General features: G+C 33.9%; 3 protein-coding genes across 4 annotated transcripts; 1 reads left to right on the forward strand and 2 right to left on the reverse strand.

Moving 5' to 3' along the window:
- Positions 1 to 217: 217 nt before the first annotated feature.
- Positions 218 to 5,104, reverse strand: LOC18036496 (probably inactive leucine-rich repeat receptor-like protein kinase At2g25790). 2 transcript variants are annotated; one of them, XM_006427369.2, is made up of 8 exons: positions 4,546 to 5,104; positions 4,283 to 4,438; positions 4,108 to 4,185; positions 3,930 to 4,004; positions 3,741 to 3,815; positions 2,902 to 2,976; positions 2,748 to 2,822; positions 218 to 2,501 (listed from the first exon to the last, which is right to left on the reverse strand). In XM_006427369.2, exons 1-8 carry the CDS (start codon positions 4,958 to 4,960, stop codon positions 292 to 294), a joined length of 3,159 nt encoding a protein of 1,052 aa, XP_006427432.2. In that variant the 5' UTR covers positions 4,961 to 5,104; the 3' UTR covers positions 218 to 291. The 2 variants fall into 2 exon arrangements, with proteins under 2 accessions (XP_006427432.2, XP_024036694.1); XM_024180926.1 differs by having other exon boundaries at positions 4,283 to 4,441.
- Positions 5,105 to 5,940: 836 nt separating this feature from the next.
- LOC18036523 (probable inactive leucine-rich repeat receptor kinase XIAO) lies at positions 5,941 to 10,199 on the reverse strand. The gene is made up of 5 exons (XM_024181168.1): positions 10,169 to 10,199; positions 9,867 to 10,109; positions 9,423 to 9,497; positions 8,340 to 8,414; positions 5,941 to 8,126 (listed from the first exon to the last, which is right to left on the reverse strand). Exons 1-5 carry the CDS (start codon positions 10,197 to 10,199, stop codon positions 5,941 to 5,943), a joined length of 2,610 nt encoding a protein of 869 aa, XP_024036936.1.
- Positions 10,200 to 17,899: 7,700 nt separating this feature from the next.
- Positions 17,900 to 18,809, forward strand: LOC18036740 (VQ motif-containing protein 11). Its single transcript, XM_006427371.2, has one exon. The coding sequence runs from the start codon at positions 17,977 to 17,979 to the stop codon at positions 18,643 to 18,645; it is 669 nt and encodes a 222-aa protein (XP_006427434.1). The 5' UTR covers positions 17,900 to 17,976; the 3' UTR covers positions 18,646 to 18,809.
- Positions 18,810 to 21,449: the final 2,640 nt, after the last annotated feature.

The raw sequence follows: 21,449 nt of genomic DNA on the forward strand, positions 1-21,449 counted from the left end.
TTAAAGCTATTTTTGTAATATAAATAAACTGATTCATCTCAATATGACAATTTGCAGACTAGTTTTGTATTCTTTTAGCCTCTGAAATTTTAATATGAATAATAAATTACGAATATGTGAGTCAAGCGTGTCGCGGGTACAAGAAATCTTCAGAATCATTTGGCAGATGAAATGCACAACAAGGCATAAAAATTAATACATTATTCAAGAACCCAGGTTGAAAGCAACCGACTAAAATTAATAAATTAATACATAAAAGTTTAATTACACATAACAGAAAGATACGGTTAACTATGGTCTAGCACGATCACGGACGAAATATACAAATTTCACAAGCCAATAGAAACACCAATCAATACATGCATCAATGAAACAAAACCATAGCCAGCGCCAATAAGAGTTCAACCAAAGGATCGCAAATAATCCAAGCATGAATGTGACGTACGATGCGCCAAAACTCCAGTTGAATGACACCATATCAATTGCAGATTCATCTTCGTCTTCTCCTTGATAGGACGACGTTGCTGGATTTGCCTCTGCTCTGGTGCAACTCTTATTAATTGTTGGACCACAAAGACCGAGATTACCTTTATAACTCATTTCATCAAACGTGCCAAATTGTCCTTTGTCTGGGATCAGACCTGACAAGTTGTTGTACGACACATTGAAGTTGGATAAAAAGTTGAGCTCAGTCAGTTTAGGAGAAATTAGGCCACTCAATTTATTGTGACAAAGGTCTAGGCTCTCTATCATCTTCAGATTGGAAAAACTCTCTGGTATGGATCCTGATAAGTAATTATGGGACAGATTCAATGCACGAACTTTTTGAAGTTCTCCAATTTCCGCTGGAATTTCTCCGGTCAACTCATTACATGACAAATCTAGTCCAGTCATGTAGTTAAGATTACTACTGTTGTAAACTTCATATCTATTCTTTGTCACAAATTCTACTTCTACTCCATTTGCTGCTGTATAATCATCTCCATAAAACTCCAAGTCAAGGTCAGAGGTATTGAAGTAAATACCAATAGAATCAACACCTAAACTCCAAGAAAACTCACGTTCAGATCCATAAAGATCATCATTTCCTGCTCTCCAGTGCGACACATTAGCAAAACATGAAGGTATTGACCCATTAAGTCTGTTATGTGAAAGGTCCATGATACCTAATTTTCCTATTTTACACAGTTGATTAGGAATATGACCTTGCAGACAATTCCCTCTCAATATAAGAACACGCAGCTCCGAATGCCCATTGATCTGATGAGGAATACTACCAGAAAATTTATTATCCCCTAAATCTAATGTCATCAACTTGGAGCTACTAAAGAATGCCTGTGGGATTGATCCACACAGAGAATTCTTCTGCATATAAAGGTGCTTCACTGACGATGAAGGATTGAAGGGATATATAATGGACCCAGACAAATTATTTTCAGAGACATCTAAAATTTCAAGTGCTTCAAGATTGTTGAGTTGGACTGGAATATCACCTTCCAAAAGATTTTTTGACACTGAAAGAAGCAAAAGACTTGACAAGTTACCTATCCAACTAGGAATCTGCCCAACTAACTTGTTGTTGGATATATCTAACACTTCCAATGACCTAGCGGAGCTCAAAAACCCGTTCGAAATTCTGCCACTGAAATTATTGTTGTCTAAAGATAACCAACCCAATTGAGTCAAGTTCATAAACTTAGGAGATACTTGCCCACTGAAACTGTTATGCGACAGGTCCAACAACAGTAGTGAGAAGCAACCAGTGAGAAGTGGCGCAGACAATTCTCCCGAAAACTGATTTCTAGACAAATCCAGAATACGAAGGTCTTTCATCTCACTTATTGAAGAAGAAATACTACCTTCAAATTTATTTTTTGACATATCTAGGTACACCAATTTTTGCAATATGGTACTCATATTCTGGGGGAGCCTACCGGAGAAACTGTTGCTAGAAATATCTAGATGATGAAGGAAATCAAGTTTGGAATTGGACAGTTGGAGACTTCCTGTGAATGAGTTGTTTGTGAAACGCAAAACCTCTAATTTTGTGTTATACTGTAGCAACCAAGCAGGAAAATTGCCAACCAACTTATTATGTGAGAGGTCAAGGGATTTTAAGTCATGCTGTTTTTGAAGAAAACCAAGGGTTCCATTTAGGTTGCAATTGCGTAAATGAAGGACCTTCAATTGGGATGTAGGAAGCCAATTTTCAGTTTCCACTACTAACGTATTGTTTACTAATGAGAGCATGAAGAACTCAAGATTTGAATGATTACCCAATGAACTGAGATAGAATATGCCTTGAAAGTAGTTGTCAGAGAGATCCAAATATTGGAGTGATGTGAGGCTCGTGATAACAGAATGTGGGCTCCCACTTAACTGATTGGAGGAAATACCAAATACCTTGAGGCGGGTTAAGTTTTTGAGACACTGGGGAAGAGGACCCCCAATAGCATTTCCTTCAAGATTCAACTCAATAAGATTCTTCAACTCACATATTCCTGAAAATTTTCAAGAAAAAGGGTATACAAATAGTCAGAAGAGATCGACACAAATGTGTAAGAGTATTTTTATTTTCTTTTATGGTGTTGGGATGGAGCATTTGTGAACTCTATTAGTGTTATTCGGTATGGCATTTCTACCTGTATATAAGGGGAGGAAAAAAAAAGACAATTCTATATCTTAAGTTTGTTTATTTGGTCATATTAGAAATAAGTTATTGAAGTTTTTTTTTTTAATTATCTTACCTTGATTTTCCAGAGAACCATTTATACCAGTATAGCTCAGATCCAATGCTTTTAAGTTTTTAAATTTTGCTAATCCTGCATTAAGAAAAATGAAATGGTCTTAGAAACCGTAATTTTTGAAGGGTAAACAACTCTCTGTAAATGCAATTGTTACCTAATCTTGATGCAGATCCGCTCATTCTAATTTCACTTAGTTGCAGAACTTCCAGGTTTCTCAAGTTTTCTAATCCTGCAACAAGGAAAAGATAATTAAACAAGTAATTAACTATAGAGGAGTGAAAAGAAACAGCTTCCTACCAAACATGTAAACAAAGACTTGAATAATTAGATGCTAAGGAGGTTGGAATAAGAAGAAGAAGATTTTGGGTGCTAGAAGAGGGGAAGCAGATGTACCAAAAGATCACCAAAAATTTGCAGAGCCTCTCATAAACTGATAAAATCCAACCGTTGAATTTACATTTAACCTAAACATTTTCTCACAACAAAACAGATCATGCTCAGTACACTCAGAGCCTGAAACCAACCTTCAATTAAATTCTCAAGATTCTCATTTACCAAGCATAAATCTAGAAATCCTTGAGCAACATATGATGAAACAGAGTAGGTACTATCAACTCAAACAGAACCAGCTTATGTATCAAACTACTAACCCAGCTTGCAACCTAAGAACGACCAATGCCAACTCACCCCATGATCACAGGGTCAAAATGAAGAAGATTTAAACCCCCCCCCCAAAAAAAAAAAAACATTCCTTCAAGTTTGAAATAAGCCTTATCAAATCTTAAGTGGATAGATGCAATTAATTGATCAGAATTCGAAGCGATAGTCAATAATGACTAGATTGTATATGTTCTATCAATTCACGCCAAAAATCATTAAATCTCCAAACTCTTAGCATTTTATCTACTCTAATAAGAAAATTAAGTTGACAACAAAGATGATTTATTTTCCATTCCACAAAAATAAATGGAAACTAGGAAATAAAACAGTCACCTTGACTCGTTGGAAAGCCGCTTATCAGATTACCACCTAGGCCCAATCTTTTCAACTTTCTCAAATTTCCCAGTTCTACACCAAGAAAAAGGAATCAGTGCTAGAAAATTAGTGTGAGAGCTGTTGTAAAAAGCTGTGATCAGTATGCTTAGTTAATAACATTGCTGCTCTGTCATCACAGTTGCTTACCTAGCCTTGTTACAGAGCCATTTATTCTGTTACCCCTTAGATCCAAAGCTTCTAAATTTGTCAAATTCGCTATTCCTGCACAGTAAGTCCCACAAATAGACGGAAAAACAGAAGGTAAGAAAGTGGTGATTAGTAGTACACTTGATATCATTGCTTGTCTGCTCCTTAAGTAGCTTACCTAGCCTTGTTACCGAACCAGCGCTTATTCTGTTACCACTTAGATCCAACACTTGCAGGTTCCTCAGATTTACTAATCCTGCACCCAAAATAAAAGTTATTGAAAAGGACAATATTGGATTTTGAAAATTAGATATAGATTGATTAAGATTTGCATATATGTGGAGATGTTGTACCTTGCTTGGTTCTAGAACCGTCGATGTTATTGCCGGCGAGAATCAAAGTTGTAAGTGAAGAAAGTGTATTCAAATATGGTAGTATGCTGTCGTTGAAGAGATTATAACCGAGATTTAACATCTTCAATTGCTTCAAACTCCCAAAACTATCATAAGCTGCTAATCAAGGCACGCAGGTGAAATGAATTGGTTAATTTAGTTGCAAATTTTCCTTTCAGGATGAATGTGGAGACTACTAAAAATCAAACAGGAAATGAACACACCTTTACCCTTGTAGACACCTTCAAACAAATTGAAAGACAAGTCAAGGCTTTGAAGTTCTTCAAAAGGAAGAAGCAATGACATATTCAGAAGCGGAGATCCATCAATGAAGTCATTATATTTGTTTTGCGGTAAAATATCGAGAGAGAGTTGCATCACTCGTCGCGTGGTGGCGTTGCACTTAACTCGCTCCCAATCACAACAATCAGACATCGGATCATCATCAACCCATGAATTAGGAATATTATACTTGTTTTCACTATCACTGATTGATATAAAGAAGCTCTTGAGTTGCAGCAGACCAATCCTCTCTTTCTCCAGGCACCCTTGGTATCCATGCATTTGAATCAAAGCTAGTAAAGTCAGCGACACTGAGAACTTAACAATGGAAGTTTCCATTGGAAGCCAACCTTTCATAGTTTGTATTTTGTTCCCAATCTGCAGCTTCACCACTCATAAATCACATATATTTAATGTGAGTATTGCATGTAATGACGGAAGGATATTTCTAAACAAAAAATCTCATCACATCCATGGTAGGATGGCAATAATTTGATTGACTGAAATAACCATCACTCAACTGAAAAGAAATCTCTTACTTGGGAGTTCATTCGATATTTAAAATTTTCTGATAATCTTAGAGAAAGTCATAAATCACGGCGTGAAAAGTCGCAGGAGCTGTGCAATTTGATGTCAATTGCCTGTTTGTCTTTTACGCTCTTTCCAAAAATACAACTCAAATTGACATTTTTTGATCGAGACATGAGCAACCGAAATTGACTGAATAATGGGCTGGACTCCAAACTTTGGCAACTGACCTGGAAACTCTACATTTATAATCAAATTTAATTGGCTGAGGAGCCACACAATTTAAGCCAGATTTTGAAATAAAACAACTTAATTATTAACTCAAAGCATGGGCAAATCAGATTCCCTTTCCATACATAAAAGATGAGATACAAAGTTTATATTTAAAGTAATGTGTTACTAATAATCATTGAAGATGACGGTAATTGTTAACCTTAATATCTCACGATTTATTTATTAATATTGCACCAGTAGTGAATGAGAAATTAGATGTCACATGATTAAACTGCTAATGGCTTCGTAAAAGTAGTGCTAATATGGCCCTTTGAACTCACTTTGATAATGCGTACAAATATTGGTAGAAATTTCTAATAAGGTCTGGGCTTCTATATTTTACAGCAAACTGTTCTTTTTTTTTTTTTTTGGGTTGCGTAATTTCATAAAAATTAACCTACATTTTCTGATCAACCAATCAAAAACTGCAGAAGAGAAATTTGAAAAGCGAATGGAAACGTGAATCAACACATCAAGTATAAATGCGTCGCGGCAGAGTTGACCGACTGCATTAATTCTACAATGGCTTAGCTCGATTACTGATGGAATACATATTTGAAAAGCTGATAGAAACATGAATCGATACATCCATCAATTAAATAAAACCATTGTCTACGCCAATACGAGTTTATCCAAAGAGTCACCAACAGCCCCAACAATATTGTGACATATGAACCGATAAAACTCCAATATAATGCATCCATATCAATTGCAGATTCATCTTGTTCAGCATGATTTGGTGGTAGCACTGTCGGCGGTAATGTATTGCCGCAACTCTTGTTCAACAGTGGACCACAAAGATCTGAATTACCTCTATAGCTGCTGTCATCAAACGTAGCAAATTGGCCTTTATCTGGGATTGGGCCGAACAAGTTGTTGTATGACACGTTGAAGTCAGATAAGGCATTTAGCTCAGTGAGTTGCATAGGAATTTGGCCACTTAATTCATTGTCAGAAAGGTCTAGACTCTCCATCATTTTTAGATTGGAAAAGCTCCCCGGTATAGATCCCGACAAGGAAGTATGAGACAAATTTAATGCGCGAACTTTTGGAAGCTCTCCAATTTCTGATGGGATTTCTCCGGTCAATTCGTTGTATGATAAATCCATTCCAGACATGTAGTTAAGACTGCTACCATTGTAGAATTCATATCGGTTCTTTGTCACAAATTGTACTTGTGCTCGTTGATGCAATGTTGCATAATCGTCTCTAGATAGCCACAAGTCAAGAGTGGAGTTGTAGTATGTACCAATCGAACGAAGACCTCCAAACTGAAAATATATATCGAGTCCGGAACCGTACAAATCACCATTTCCTTCTCTCCAAAACAACACGTTAGCAAAGCAAGAAGGTATTGACCCATTAAGCTTATTATGTGAAAGATCCAAGATACGTAGTTTCTGTAATTGGCACAGTGCAATAGGGATTTCTCCTTGCAGATAATTCCCTCTCAAAAGAAGAACACGCAATTCTGAATGCTTATTTATCTGATGAGGAATTCTCCCGAAAAATTTATTATCCCTCAAATCTAGAGTCAACAATTCGGTGCTTCTAAGTAAGGTACTTGGAATTTGTCCGCTGAGAGCATTCTTTTGCAAATAAAGGTGCATTATTGATGAAAGATTCAAGAAAGATGCTATGGACCCAAATAACCTATTTTCGGAGAGGTATAAAATTTCAAGTTGTCGAAAATTGTTGATTTGGACTGGTATGTTACCTTCCAAATGATTTTTTGACATTAAAAGAACGTCAAGATATGAGAAATTACCAATCCAACAAGGAATGTGGCCTGATAACAAATTGTTGGATATATCTAAGACAACTAATCCATGGGAATTCAACAACCCGGCCTTAATTTTCCCAGTGAAATGATTATTCTTCAAATATAACCCCCGCAGTTGGGTCAAGTTCATGTATGTGGGAAAAATGTGACCATAGAAATTGTTTTCTGACACATCCAAATACTCCAGTGAGGCGCAACCATTGACAGAAGTTGCTGATAAGTCTCCTGAGAATTTATTTCTAGACAAATCTAATAGAAAAAGTTCTTTCATCTCACCTATTGAATAAGGAATATTACCTTCAAAATTATTCTTTGATATATCAATTAACATCAATTTTTGAAGAACAGTACCCATATTCTGAGGGAGCGTACCGATCAGATTGTTATTGGAAATATCTAGATGACGAAGAAAATCATGTTTAACTTTGGGCAATTGAAGAATTCCTGAAAATGAATTATTCGACAAACGCAAAACTTCTAAGTTTGTATTGTTTTGCATCAACCAAGTTGGAAAATTGCCAACTAATTTATTACTAGAGAGGTCAAGGAATTTTAAGTTATACTGGTGGAGAAGAAAACTAGGAATGACCTTTAAGCTGCAGTTGGGTAGCTGAAGGACCTTCAATTGAAATGTAGGGATCCAGTTCTCAGTTTTAAACCTTAAGTTATTGCTAACCTTTAAGAGGCGGAGCACCTCAAGATTTGAATGATTGGTCAATAAACTAAGAGGGAATTCGCCTTGAAAGTTGTTGTCAGAAAGAACCAAATATTCAAGGGACGTAAGGTTGGCTATTACTGAAGGTAGGTTTCCACTTAACTGATTGGAAGAAATATCAAAAACCTTGAGACCAGTCAAATCACTGAGACGCCATGGAAGTTGACCCTCCAAGTTATTTTCTCTGAGATCCAACTCTGTAAGATTCTTCAACTGACATATTCCTGATAACCAAAATCTTTAGGGTCATAATTCATGGATTTATTTAAACTTCAAAGTTTTGTGTTTGTACCTTCATCTCAAGTTTTTGGATGCTAGATTGTGAAAATAAGTAATAATAAGTAATTACTTTAAACATGCCATAAATGATAGATTGGAAAAAAAAAGCACCTTTTTTTTGGAAGAAGAAGAGGAAGAAGGCAACGAGTATTAATTACCTTTGCTTTCTACAGAACCGTTTAGTAAATTATTCCTCATACCCAATACTTTCAAGTTCCTAAATGGAGCTAATTCTGCAACATGAAGAAGAAATGGAATTTATAAATCAGTAAGGAAATTACAAATAGAGTCAACTCGGCATTATGATCCTAGATATTGTGATGAATGCCACATTAAACTTAATATCGAAGATCCTTTTTAGTGGTTTGTTACAACTTTTTTTTTTTTGGTGCTAACCAACCAGTATCCGAACCCAGCGGGCCGACTAATCCGGTTTCGGAGCGCGTCCCGGGGTTAAGGTTTTAAACTCCTCCCAACGTGCGTGCGGGGGATCGAACCGTAGTTCGCCCTACCAAGTCTAGCCCCTGGCACCACTAGACCACGACCTCGTTGGTTGGTTTGTTACAACTTTAATCGAAAGAAATGAAGTAATATATTACTCTCTTTTTTTTTTTGGAATATGCTGTTTCAGAGGCAAAAATTTAAAAGGGTTATAACAGTTGTGTTTGTGTTTGGGGGTCGCACCAATGAACAGCTTAATTATGCAAAGTCAAATTTTACCTATTAATGACCCGCTTATTCTATTTGCGCTTAGGTCCAAGACTTCCAAGTTTGTCAAATTTCCTAATCTTGCACATAAAAAACATATATAAATTAATAAATGTGAAAAGATCTAAGGAAATTAGTAATACTCGCAATTCCAGAGGCCGAAAATCCCCGCAGTCGCTCCCTCTATATTTTCGAATTTGATAATTCTTCACTGAGAAAAGAAAATTAGTAATGTTGTGAAATTAGTGTGAAGGGTATTGTAGAAGGACATGATCGTGATTTCGCTTCATTGTTGGTCTTCTGCTTCAATCAATTGAATTCAGATAATAGTAAGTTGTAACTTATATCGAGTGAGTTTTCAGACTATAAAGAAGTCATGGGTTTTTCTAGCTTAGTAGGCACATTTTAAATTGTAAAAGCTCGAGAGTAAAATTGTTGTGGATTGTGTACTTAAAACAGACGATATCTACCCAGTCGTCACATTATTTATCCACTTTTTTTTTTTTGGGTCTCGTACCGTATCAGAAGCTTACCTAGCCTTGTTGCACCGCTACTTATGCCATTCCAGCTCAGATTTAACGCTTTCAAGTTCCTCAAATTTGCTAGTCCTGCACATCAAAGGAAAAAAAAATTAGCAATGCAATATAGATTTTGAAATTAAATTAGATGGCACATCGGGAAACCACACCTTGACTGGGATTGAGACCTCCAATTCTATTGTAATAAAGATTCAAAGTGGTAAGTGAAGTTAGCGTATTCAAATATGGTAATACACTGTCGTTGAAGTTATTATAATTAAGATTTAATATTTTCAGCTTCTTTGAACTCCCAGAGCTATCATAATCTGCGAAGCCATGCAGTATAATTAGTGAGTGAAGGGCCAAAAGAAAATGTGACTAAGAAATTTTTTTTTTTTTTGAATTTTTCCTCCTGATTTTGATTACTTAAGCTTGGGTAAGAAAATAAATGTGAAATACCTTTGTTCTCATTCCAACCGTCAAAGTAATTGCCGGATAAATCAAGAATTTGCAATTCTTGAAAAGGAAGAAACAATGAAAAATTCAAAATTGGAAATCCGTCAGAACTGTTATAAAAGTCGAACATCCTCGCAAAATCGAGCGAGAGTTGAATCACTTGTCCTGCGGTGGCGTCGCAAGTAACTCGCTCCCAATCACAACAATCGGAGATTCCATCATCAACCCAAGAAGTAAGAATTTCGTCTGCATATTCCCTATCACTTATTGATAAAAAGAAGCTCTTGAGTTACAGCAGAGCAGACCTTTCTTTGTTAAAGCACGCTTTGTATCCATGCATTTGAACCAGCAAAGCTATTAAAGCCAGCAAGATTGAAAACTTTTCCATTGTACGTACGTATGATGAAGACAAACTCTCAGTTTAAATCGCGCTCTTGAAGATTTTTCTCTAGCAAAATTCTACGTGGATGAGATTAATCATATATGCAACAATACCTTGAATTAATGGCCGGCGAATTAAAGAAACAGATAACGCAGGCCAATGTAAATAAAGCTACGTACAAGAAACAAAAGTTGACGGAGCTTCCAGATGTAAATAAGCTACAACTTGGTTTTGATGGTAAAACTACGCGAATAGTGTGTTTGGGACCATTTCTTGATCTCATCGAAAGTGTTTTGACATTTCCGAGGGAATAGTTTTGTATCTCTTTTGAAGGGTGGCTAATGAGTAGTAATGAAAATTTTCTGGTTAGAGAATCTTGGACTTCATTAAATCCAAGAACCACTTTTGATTGTATTTTTTTCACACATTAGCAACGTTGTCAAAGCAGTTGAAATGATCCGCCTCAAATTCTAAGGACCAATCTATCTAGTTTTATCTAATATGAAAAGATAAAATTATCAATAAAGATCTTGTTGAAAATTCAACAGAGTCTTCCCTATATTTTGGTATTTTCAACTTGTAAATCTGTATATAAAGACTCGCAAAATAATTCAATATTCAACTAACTTCATTAACCAACCTCGTTAAACATAATATTAAACATCAAAGTACATAATACACTCAAATGATCTCATTCAAACATCACCCAATATTTTCAAGTATCAAAAAAAAATTACTATAGCAATTGCCAACATACGTAAGAGGTCCATAATAATCAAATTACAGTACAATTGTACAATCCAAAATGATATTATTGAAATTTCCTAGTAATATTATTTATGTCTTCTAACATGTGGCCAAAACTCAAAATAACTATAGTGGTTGGGCTCACTTCGGCAACCTCGTGTCGGGGGAAAAAATATTGTAAAACAAAGTGAGTATAAAACGCATTGAGTGAATAATAGGTTTTTTAAAATAAACATAATTTAAAATAATTATATAATTGCAATATACAATTTGCATTGAACTATACACAAAAGTATAAGTAAAATGTTGAAACTTTAAATCAAATGACCGGCATTAACAAGGACTACATTTGCGCTAACACAATATAATAATCATGAAAATCATGTCAAAAAAATATAACAAAAACTATCACTAGACAAGTATCCAAGAGAATAATCTTGTTATACTTGGACCTCATATGGGCAATGTAATGACGTACTGAAATTGTGTTATCATACTTGGAGCTACAACAAGTAGACCAGTGACGTATAATCATACCGCTTGTGTAAAATAGCTCTCCAAAAGGTAAAAGCACCCAAGCACATGCCAACAAGCCTAAAGACCTCTATCTCAATTGTATCTTTATAATTGAATATCTCTATTGTCTATACTCATCTTTGTATCTAAAGGGGAAGGATAATGTCTGATAATTTAAAAAATAGATTTTAGAAATAAACTTTTATATACATGCAAATGAGCATTTTAAACGTTCTTTAAATCAATATTTCTTTTCACCAAAGTGCTCTCATACGTTTATAATCAAAGTAAATAAATAAAACCATTTATCATATCATTTCAGATACACATCATATGCAAATAAAACATGTTTCTAAAAAACTTAATCGAATCATCAAACATTACTTAGTAAACATGCTTTACTTTACTAAAATTTAAATCTTAATAAAAATACAAAATATGAATTCAGTATATCCTACTCACAACAATGATGCTCAAGGTCGGCCATCGTTAACGTCTATAGGTTAACTAACATTTGTAGCTCCTCTTAAATTAAAAGAATGATATAATTACTTTCTGAGCATGAGAAATACAACTAATTTCATGCGATGTAACTATGCAATTGATATTTAGCTCATAAATTACAAATCTAGAATCCACACTTGTAAGTCTAAAGTTACCATAATATACTCAAACCCATAAATCACACCTTATGCTAAAAAATTCGATGCTACACCTCAATAATTTAATTTGATGTGATACTAATAAAGCACCCATATTATCAACAATCTCACTACTATCCATAAATTACCTAAACGTAATATATAACTAGAAGTTATTTACATGCCGAATAGAGGAAACGGTGAGGGCTGCGCTTTTTCGACTCTACAATGCCTTGTTGGTAGGGGTGGCAAAACGAATAAACGAATCGAATTCGAATCAAATCGTAAACGAATTGGGTCAAGATTCTATGGATTCGGATTCGATTCATTTATTAAACGAATTGAAATTTCAGGATTCGGATTCGATTCGTTTAATTCGTTTAATAGAATTGATAAATGAATCGAATCAAATCCGGATTCGTTTATTATTTGTTTATCCTTAACGAATCGAACCGAATCGAATCGAATCAGGATTCGTTACAATTTGTTTAGAAAAATATAATTAATAAACAAAATTAAGTAAAATAAAATATAAAAAATTACAAATTTAGCATCCCAGAATAAAATACAAATAACTCAAACCATATTATGCAGCCATCCAAATACCAAATTATAAATCCCTAATAATACAAATAACAATAATTAAAATTCAAATTATAAAGTAAGGTAATTTCTTTAATTCTCTTCATTTGTCTTTTTCACCTTGAAATAAAAATCCTACACCAAAAATAAATAAAATGTTATTAACATATATAAACGAAATAATTCAAATTAATTGAAGAATAAAAGATCATATATATATTAAAATTAATTAATTTTTAATTTTTTAACAGTGATATAATTGAAGAATATGAGCAAGAAATAAAAAAGCTTGCACTAATATTATATATATATAAATTTATTTTTTAAAATTTTTAACAATGACATAATTGAAGAATATGAGCAAAAAATAAAAAAGCTAACAGCCTAGCACTAATGGACTCTTTGACATCGTCTTGATGGAAAAAGCTAAAAGCATACATAGTTTACAACATATATTTCGAAATGAAAAAGCTAGCACTTGGGTGCAAAAATAATAAAAAAGGGAAAAAGAAGTGGAGCTTACTTTGGTGGTGACTGCTGCTGATTAAGTGACGTTGATAAACTGTGAAATCAACCCTGAATTGCTAAGAGATGAAGGGAAAGAGATGAAGGTAAAGAGATGTGAAATGTAAGAATTAAGATTAGGGCCGGCTGCTTTGATTGCTTTGACTTTGCTTTAGCTTAAAATTACAATATTAACCTCTAAATTTTAAAAAGTTTTCAAATAAATTTAGGAATGCAAAAGTAATTTAATTAACCGAATAATAAACGAATATTAAACGAATTGATCTTTATTCGATTCGTTTATGACCCGTTTATTAAACGAATCCTAAACGAATAAACGAATTAAAATCTTTAAACCCGCATTCGATTCGTTTAATTAGCGAATCGAATCGAATTCACCCATTTATTAAACGAATCAATTTTTTTCAAACCCAAACCCATTTAATTCGCATAGAATCGAATCGAATAAACGAATCCTGACCCATATTGCCACCCCTACTTGTTGGTGTCCTTGTGCACCTAAAGTAATCCGCCAATTATAAGCTTGGAATCAACTTTACCCATTTGTTGGAAACCTAATTTTAAATAATGTATACAATCTTTAAATTAACTTTAATCCCATGAACTTCAACATAAATTTATATAGAATGATGAAAATCTTACACCCTTAATTTGTTAAGAAAACTAGCTTGAAAGTTTAAATCACTTCCCTCTCACTCAAATCCTCTCTCTACACTACCTATAATTAATTTCCTCTCAAATGGATCTTCCCAAATAAACATAGGGATGTAAATACTCTAGAATATCTTCCCAAATCAGTTTTTCCTAGTCCCAAACTCAAAGTTTGGGATAATCCCCAAACTTGAATTTTGGGATAATCCCTAAACTTAAATTTTTTTCCGCCCATTTTCTTCATCTTTCCCATCACTTCTCTTTCTAAAATGGAAATGATTTTATTTTCTATCTTTAATATGTAAAATAAGTAATGGGGCCTGGCCTTTATAATTTTTAGTTTGGGCTTTTAAATATTTTTAAGCCCAAAAGATAATAACTAATAAGTATAGTTTAAATATATAGAGTGGTGCCCATATGCAAATGTCTGCACGAAATTAAAATTCTAACTTATATAAAAGATAAGAATATAGATTCTAATGCACTTTTTTAATCTTTTAATGCCTTAAGAGTTCGTATTTTTTTGTCCTTTAATTCCGTCCACATGAATTTTTCATGCGGATGTACACACTTAAGCACGACTATATATATTTAGCTTGAGTATAGTTTACACACACACACACCCCTTGGGATATAACAGTAGCTCCCATATTTTATAAAGTATGGGATTCTTGCACTAGCAGCTTACTCAAGTAATAAGAGACATAAAAATTGAAGATACCCACCAGAAGGCAGCATATAGGCTCTACCGAAGTGTAGCTACCTGTGGGAAAGGGGAGTAGCGTGGGCTCAATTATGTGAAAAATATACCCCTTAGTTATTTGCATTTGCCCATAATACCTACTCTGTATCAACTAATCACACTACACTTATAAAGTCTGAATTTATTGTTTGAATAATCTCAAATGATTTGTCACCATTCACCAATCAACCACAGTCATGAGTAACCATGCATGATGTGTAGTAACATGAAAGATTGCCTTTTATGTTTATAGTTAAGCAATAAGAATGAAATATTCACTTGCATATTCAATAAGAAAGACAAAAAAAAAAAAAAAAGAAATGAGAGGAGCTTATAAATATGAAATATCTCCTACATATGGTGGCGGAGACAGTAAAACTAAAATACATATTTCAAAAGCCAATACAACACCTCGTCAAAAAAAAAAGCCAATACAACACAAATTAATATATGAATCAACAAAACGAAGCCATAGCCTGCGGCAATATGAGTTCAATAAAAGGATCACTAATTAACAACCCCCAATGTGACTGTGACATACGATGCGCCAAAACTCCAAGTCTACAAGGCAATGATACTGTCGTCCACACATGCCTCCTTATGATTGTGTGTTCCCTTGGCATCTTCTAATGTGATTTCAAGAATCCTAGATGATCGGACGGCTCCCAAATAGTCGGTGCTTAATGATGCATACGTTGACTATCTCGCAAGCATATGGGGCAAATATGTACTTTCATTTGGTCCATTAAGGCCAACAATCAGTTTAAAACAAATTACAATGAGCAGTAAGAGATAGGGCGGCTAAATTGACCTTAATTAATGATTAAATTGAAGTTTACGATGATCTGTACACACCATAGAACGTCATATGCCTTTTCTCAATTAAATATTAGTCAAACTCGCCCAATTAATTAATGAAATTTTGTTAATTTGATGATCAAAGCTAGGGTACAGTCAATTAATTAGTTGTACATGGACTTACGAGCAAAGTCAATGTCCGTCGTTTGAACCTAATCTTTCAGTGCAGTGGTTCTAATACCTGCTGTGCACGTTTGACATGTGTATAAATGGGACGTAAAAAATTAATTTTGTCTTTCGAAGAAAATTCTCAGGAGAGTTTGAGAAAATGAGTGAAACTGGGCCGGACCGGGCCGGGCCGGGCCGGGCTTTTTTCTGCCGTGAGGGCGTAAATATGATGTTTGTTTCTTTTGCTCGTGAGGAGCTGGGAGGTGGTATGAAACGTTACGTACGTTTAAATTGTCTAAATTTAACCTACATAAATAAGCGAGTAAATAACATGTGCGTTTTTTGCAAAGGAACAAAATGTGTATTATTATGTCATGGGGTTTTGATCTGGTGGTGGGTGAGCGTTTGCGCACGTGTCCAGCTCTTATTGGGAGAACTGTGAGTTCCAGGCTGCCCATAAAATCAATTCGCCTATATATGTCAAGTACCATACACACTATAAATTTATTAATTTTTTTAAGTACAATTAATTATAAAGGAGAAAGGTAGTAAGAAATGAAGGATTAAAAAAGGACAAAAAAACAAAAGGGACTCCCTTGAATCAAGAAACCCCACAAATCTCAAAAAGTAACGAACGGCCTAACCATCTGAGAAACGCAATCAAAAGCGAGAAACTGCAAAGAAAATGAAGAGTGAAGGAAAGAAACTACAAGGAACAAGGCCAAAAAAGTACCCGAAGCGAAAGCCTGTACCAACTTTTTCCTCTTATTGTCAAAGTGCAGTTCCCTCACGCAAACGAAGGGGAAAAAAGCAAATGAATAAATGAATGCCGCGACACAAGAAGACAAACAAGTTGAAGAAGCAAAGATTGAAAGAAAACACAAGAGACTGGAAACTGTTTCTGATAATAATTATTATTAGGCAGCAGGGCATGCCGCAGCAGCAGTCTCTGCTGCTATTGCTGTTGCCGTGCTTCTGTAAAGTCTTCTCCTCGTTTCTTGTTTCAATGCCCCGCATGACTCATCATTCAATGCCAGCTATATCGTCGTTAATAACTTAATATATATTTTTTTTAATTTGATTTATTGGGTATTTTCTCTTTTTTTGTTTCAAATTCAAAGTGTGCAAGATTTTTCAATAAATACATGCACTCCACTCTCCTTGTCTCGGTTGTCATTATTACACATCATGAGACACATTATATACGTCACTTGAATTATTATGAGACATTAGACTTTGAAAGAGTGTTATCCCTTCGGTCGTTGGGGAAAAAAAAAAAAAAGAAAAAAAAAGGAGGTTTTGAATGCATCAATTCAATAACAAACTCATGGCAGTTGCAGTTGGGCCCATTCATATACTCTGCTCTCAATTATCTCATGAAATGATGTATTGATTTGAATTTGATATTTTCTTAAATTCAAAAGTTCTATGATATGAAATTAACCTAAGTTTACAATACGAATTAAGTGATTACGTAAAATTTATTAAAAAAATATCAACGCCTCTTTAACCTATTGATGGGCATATCTTTACACAATATTTCTACATCATTAATTACATTGAGGGTTTGAGAATTGATTCTATCTTTAAAAGTATATGATAATTATAAAAAAGTAAATTTTCAAACTATAGTTCAACTATAAAATATTGAGAGGAGTCTCGAGTCTGAATAGATAAACTACGTTTTTACTATGAATATTGGATAAGTCTTAACAAATAAGTAAACATTAATAATAATATATCATGACATGTTCAGACAAATTTTTTTTTTATATCCATCATTAAATTTGTGATGTTATATTTTAAAAAAAAAACATTTGTACCAATTTTTTTTTAATAAATCCAAAGAATACCACTTATCAATATACGTCATAATTGAATGATTCATAATTATCGTATTATTTAATAATCTTCAACTCCATTTGTTAAGAAAAAGCTAATCATCATTTATGAAGAAAATTTGAAATTCATAACAAAGTATGACAAATTTGGCATCAATTCCCTTTGGGTATATGGAAAGTACTATACAAATCAATTAATCTCTTTATAAAAACGTGCACTCGAAATATTTGTACATGGCTGGATATTAAAAACATGCTTCAATCTAAAGAATCTTAAAACCCAAACACCGCCCAAAAACTTGACTAGCAAACCTTAGTGGATTCAGCAACCCACATATTCCCCTTACCATTTTTATCCAATTTCTCCTTGACTAATGAATAAAAAATAACCCCCAAAAAATTAAATAAAAGAACAAATACAAAAATAATAATTAATACAAACTTTGAAAAGCATCTCTCTCTCTCTCTTTCTCACTTACTATATAAACCCTCTTTCATTTCCTGCTCAGCCATCTCTTTCATGGCATCAAGTTCTAATAACAGCAACGCGGCCACCACCATGGCGCCGGCAGCAGCTTACGGGTCAGACTCGGCAACCACCTTTGTCCAAGCTGACCCATCAACTTTCCGACAGATAGTTCAAAAACTAACCGGAGCCCCCGACGACCCATCATCCCCTAAACTACCCGTCACTCACCCCGCACGAGCAGTCACCTCAGCCGCCGCCGCCATCACCCCCGCCGCAGTCGCCGGAGCGAGCATGGGCCCCAAAAGACCCGCATTCAAGCTGCATGAGCGCAGACAGACGGCAAAGAAACTCGAAATCAAACTCAGCAATAACAACAGCAACACAAACATCAACAGCAGCAGCAATGTTTACAGCAATGGCTACGAGCTTTGTAGTTTCTACAAGCAACGTGGAGGTGGGACTGGGGCGTTTCTTGTGTCTCCGGTTTCGACTTTGGAGTTTCTGGCGCCGCGCGTGAGCCCTAGGTCCCCACGCGAGGAGTTGTTGTGCGCGCGTGGTGGCGGTGGAGAAGAAGCGGAGAGAGCCTTTATTGCTGAGAAAGGATTTTATTTGCATCCAAGTCCATTGAGTACGCCGAGAGGAGGAGCGGAGCCTGAGTTGCTTCCTTTGTTTCCATTAACTTCTCCTAGAAACAATGATCCTCATAATTCTTCTAATTAGTAGTAATTTATTAGTTGATTAACTTAAATAAGTACATCGATCTAATTTTAACTCTTTTATTTTTGTGAATGAATTGTGGCTATTCGTTTTTAATTTCACATGTATTAACGTGTAACCAAAAAAATTATTACCTTAATGGCTTAATTCCAGGTGTTTTCTGGCTCAATTTGGTTTTTTTTTCTCTCTCCTTCGTTTCTCATTTTTTTAGGTTGCAAATCGGCAGCCTAAAAAACGGTAATTTTACCTAATTTGCAGGTTAAAATCATTTTATTATGTTGACGCATACCATACACGCGCTATTGCTATGTACCTCTTACGTCTCAATATGGAAATGTAGAAATTTCATTTTTTTTAAAATAAAGCTTTTTTTTTTCCCACGTCAATTGCATTGTATGGTCGAAGTTTCGTCCAATCTGTTTCGATCTATTTAAAATAAGGGTCTTCCTACTCTGCACCCGGTGTACGCTTGGTTCACTGTGACATGACATAAAGCCAATTAAATTCTGACATGTGGGCAATAAGGATGGTAGAGTAACCGGTTACTGCGGTTGAATTCACAACTGCCTTTGTTTGTGTCTGTGTGTTCCAAGTTGTCTACACTGTGTGACAAGCTCTTTAGTCACTCTCTTATTATCACAACTGTTGCTCAATAATGCTACAGGTAATATACTGCATGTCACAGGTTATGTAGTTGGGCTTTTATTGTCTCAAGTGGCCAACATTAGGCATAAATTTTGTAAGAAATGTTCCCAATGAAAGAAGATATTTAATTAATTTAATTAGGATCAAATTATTTTGTAAAAGAAATCAAATTTTAATTTTGAATGATTTTGACGAAAATTTAATTTATTTTATGTGTTTAAGAAAATGAGTTGTAATTGTTTTAATTAATTGAAAATAATGAATAAATTATGTAACAAAAAAAAAGTAAAACGGTTCGTTTTGCCAAGAGTAATTGACAAATTATGTAACAAGTGGAAAAAAGGTAAAACGGTTCATTTTGGATATATTCCAATATTTCCCTTGCACCAAAATTGCAACAAAAATTATCAAAAATTATTAAGTCATTTGTTTTTTAAGTTAAAAAAATCTGAAAACTTTATGCTCTAAGTTAGTGTTGGCATGAATATCATTTCTTAATTTAAATAGCCACTGAAACGTTGAACCTTGGTATTGTTACACACACACACACACATATGTGTGTGTACTAAATGGATTCCAAACCTAAAAAATAATAAAAAAAAAGATTTGGCTAATTTAACTACTAATTTTATTATTAAATACATTTAATAAATAAATAAACATGTGTGTTAGGATTCAAACAAAGGTCCCAAATTGCTCTAAAACTAGATGAGACCCTTCAGTGGGTAGAAAACTAACCATTACCTAGAGATCCAGTAATTTATTAATATGTTTTAAATTATATGACCTTTTTATGGACTCACAATCATGAGGGGAAGGTAATGAATAATAAAATGGAGGACCCAAGACTTTAGATTTCGAGAGACTTGGTTCAATCTAGTAATATAAGGTAATCTTGCAAAAATGATCAAAGATATTTTAAAAAAAATAAATGCGCTTGTTGATATTCGAACCAAGCTCTCCATAACTACTATATTATAACTATCATGTTTTATTTCAAATATGGTTACATTTGTTTCTTTTAGAAGGACTTTAAAGTATGCTTAAAAGGGAAATTCATGGTCTTTGAATGAGAATTGCGTCAGGTTTATTTAGATTTTAGATAAATAAACAAGAAAAACTACCTAAAAATTATGTATCACAAATTCTAAAAGCCAATGTCCCAAATATTTCATAGTTCCTATTGAGATGAAAACTATGAATAAATTGGTGGCCGCTACATGAAAGTCAGGACGATGATGATGATGGTGATTATAATGGTAAAATAATCTATCATCATTAGAATTGAAATTTTTGCATAAAAAACTAGGCGGGTGGTTTTGCCCTCAAAAAGATAATAAATGAAACTTTTCCCAGGGGGTAAGATAATAGTCAATTACCTACCTAAATGTTAATTTTAGTGTTTCTAAGTATATAACAAATATTATTTCAATTGCAATGATAATATTAAAATTAAAATAATATTAGCATGACTTATGTACATCAATTTAATTAGTCAATGGTTGTAATTATGATTGAATTGAAATTGTATCTTTAATTATAATTAGAATTACCATTGGAACTGGACTTGTAATTGTAATTGAATTAGAATTGTAACTTTAGTTATAATTGGAACTACATTGAAATTGAACTTGTAATTATAAGTTTGATGGTAATGGCAATCGTAATTGTAGTTGGAATTGAAATTGAACTTATAATTCTCATTGGAATTGTAACTATAGTTGAAATTGAATCGTAATGGCAATTGTAACTGGGATGGAATTGTAATTATAATTATAATTATATTTTGAATTAAGAATGGTAAATATTCAGAATTATCCATTATGTCCACATTCATCCATATCCAATTTTAATTGCTTGATTTGGATATGGATGGATGTAGATATTTATGGATTTTTTTTTTCAAATTCAAAAATCATACAAGATATTAATAAGTTAGTAATATGATTAATAATGTGTTTTGCATTATAAAACTTAATTTATTTATATTTCCTAAACTTATTAATATTGAAAGCTAATTCAATTTATATTTTATAAAACAATAATAAATGGACATCGACCGGTGTTATTGTTATGCCACGGTTCTGCTACAGTGATGCCGTCGCAAACAGAGATGAATGTGTTAATTGGTAAAATAATCTAACACACTGTTACTTATTAGA

Source organism: Citrus clementina, unplaced genomic scaffold (assembly GCF_000493195.1).
Source record: "Citrus clementina cultivar Clemenules unplaced genomic scaffold, Citrus_clementina_v1.0 scaffold_7, whole genome shotgun sequence".
Classification (NCBI taxonomy): domain Eukaryota; kingdom Viridiplantae; phylum Streptophyta; class Magnoliopsida; order Sapindales; family Rutaceae; genus Citrus; species Citrus x clementina.

Coding starts and splice junctions, on each gene's coding strand:
- LOC18036496 (XM_024180926.1), bottom strand. CDS start 4,960: ATGAAAGGTTGGCTTCCAATGGAAACTTCCATTGTTAAGTTCTCAGTG. Junction 2,977..3,740: donor CGGCTTTCCAACGAGTCAAG/GTGACTGTTTTA, acceptor TCCTTGTTGCAG/GATTAGAAAACTTGAGAAAC. Junction 2,502..2,747: donor TGGTTCTCTGGAAAATCAAG/GTAAGATAATTA, acceptor GAAAATTTTCAG/GAATATGTGAGTTGAAGAAT.
- LOC18036740 (XM_006427371.2), top strand. CDS start 17,977: ATGGCATCAAGTTCTAATAACAGCAACGCGGCCACCACCATGGCGCCG.
- LOC18036523 (XM_024181168.1), bottom strand. CDS start 10,199: ATGGATACAAAGCGTGCTTTAACAAAGAAAG. Junction 9,498..9,866: donor CGGTTGGAATGAGAACAAAG/GTATTTCACATT, acceptor TTTGATGTGCAG/GACTAGCAAATTTGAGGAAC. Junction 8,415..9,422: donor TAGCGGTGCAACAAGGCTAG/GTAAGCTTCTGA, acceptor TTCATGTTGCAG/AATTAGCTCCATTTAGGAAC.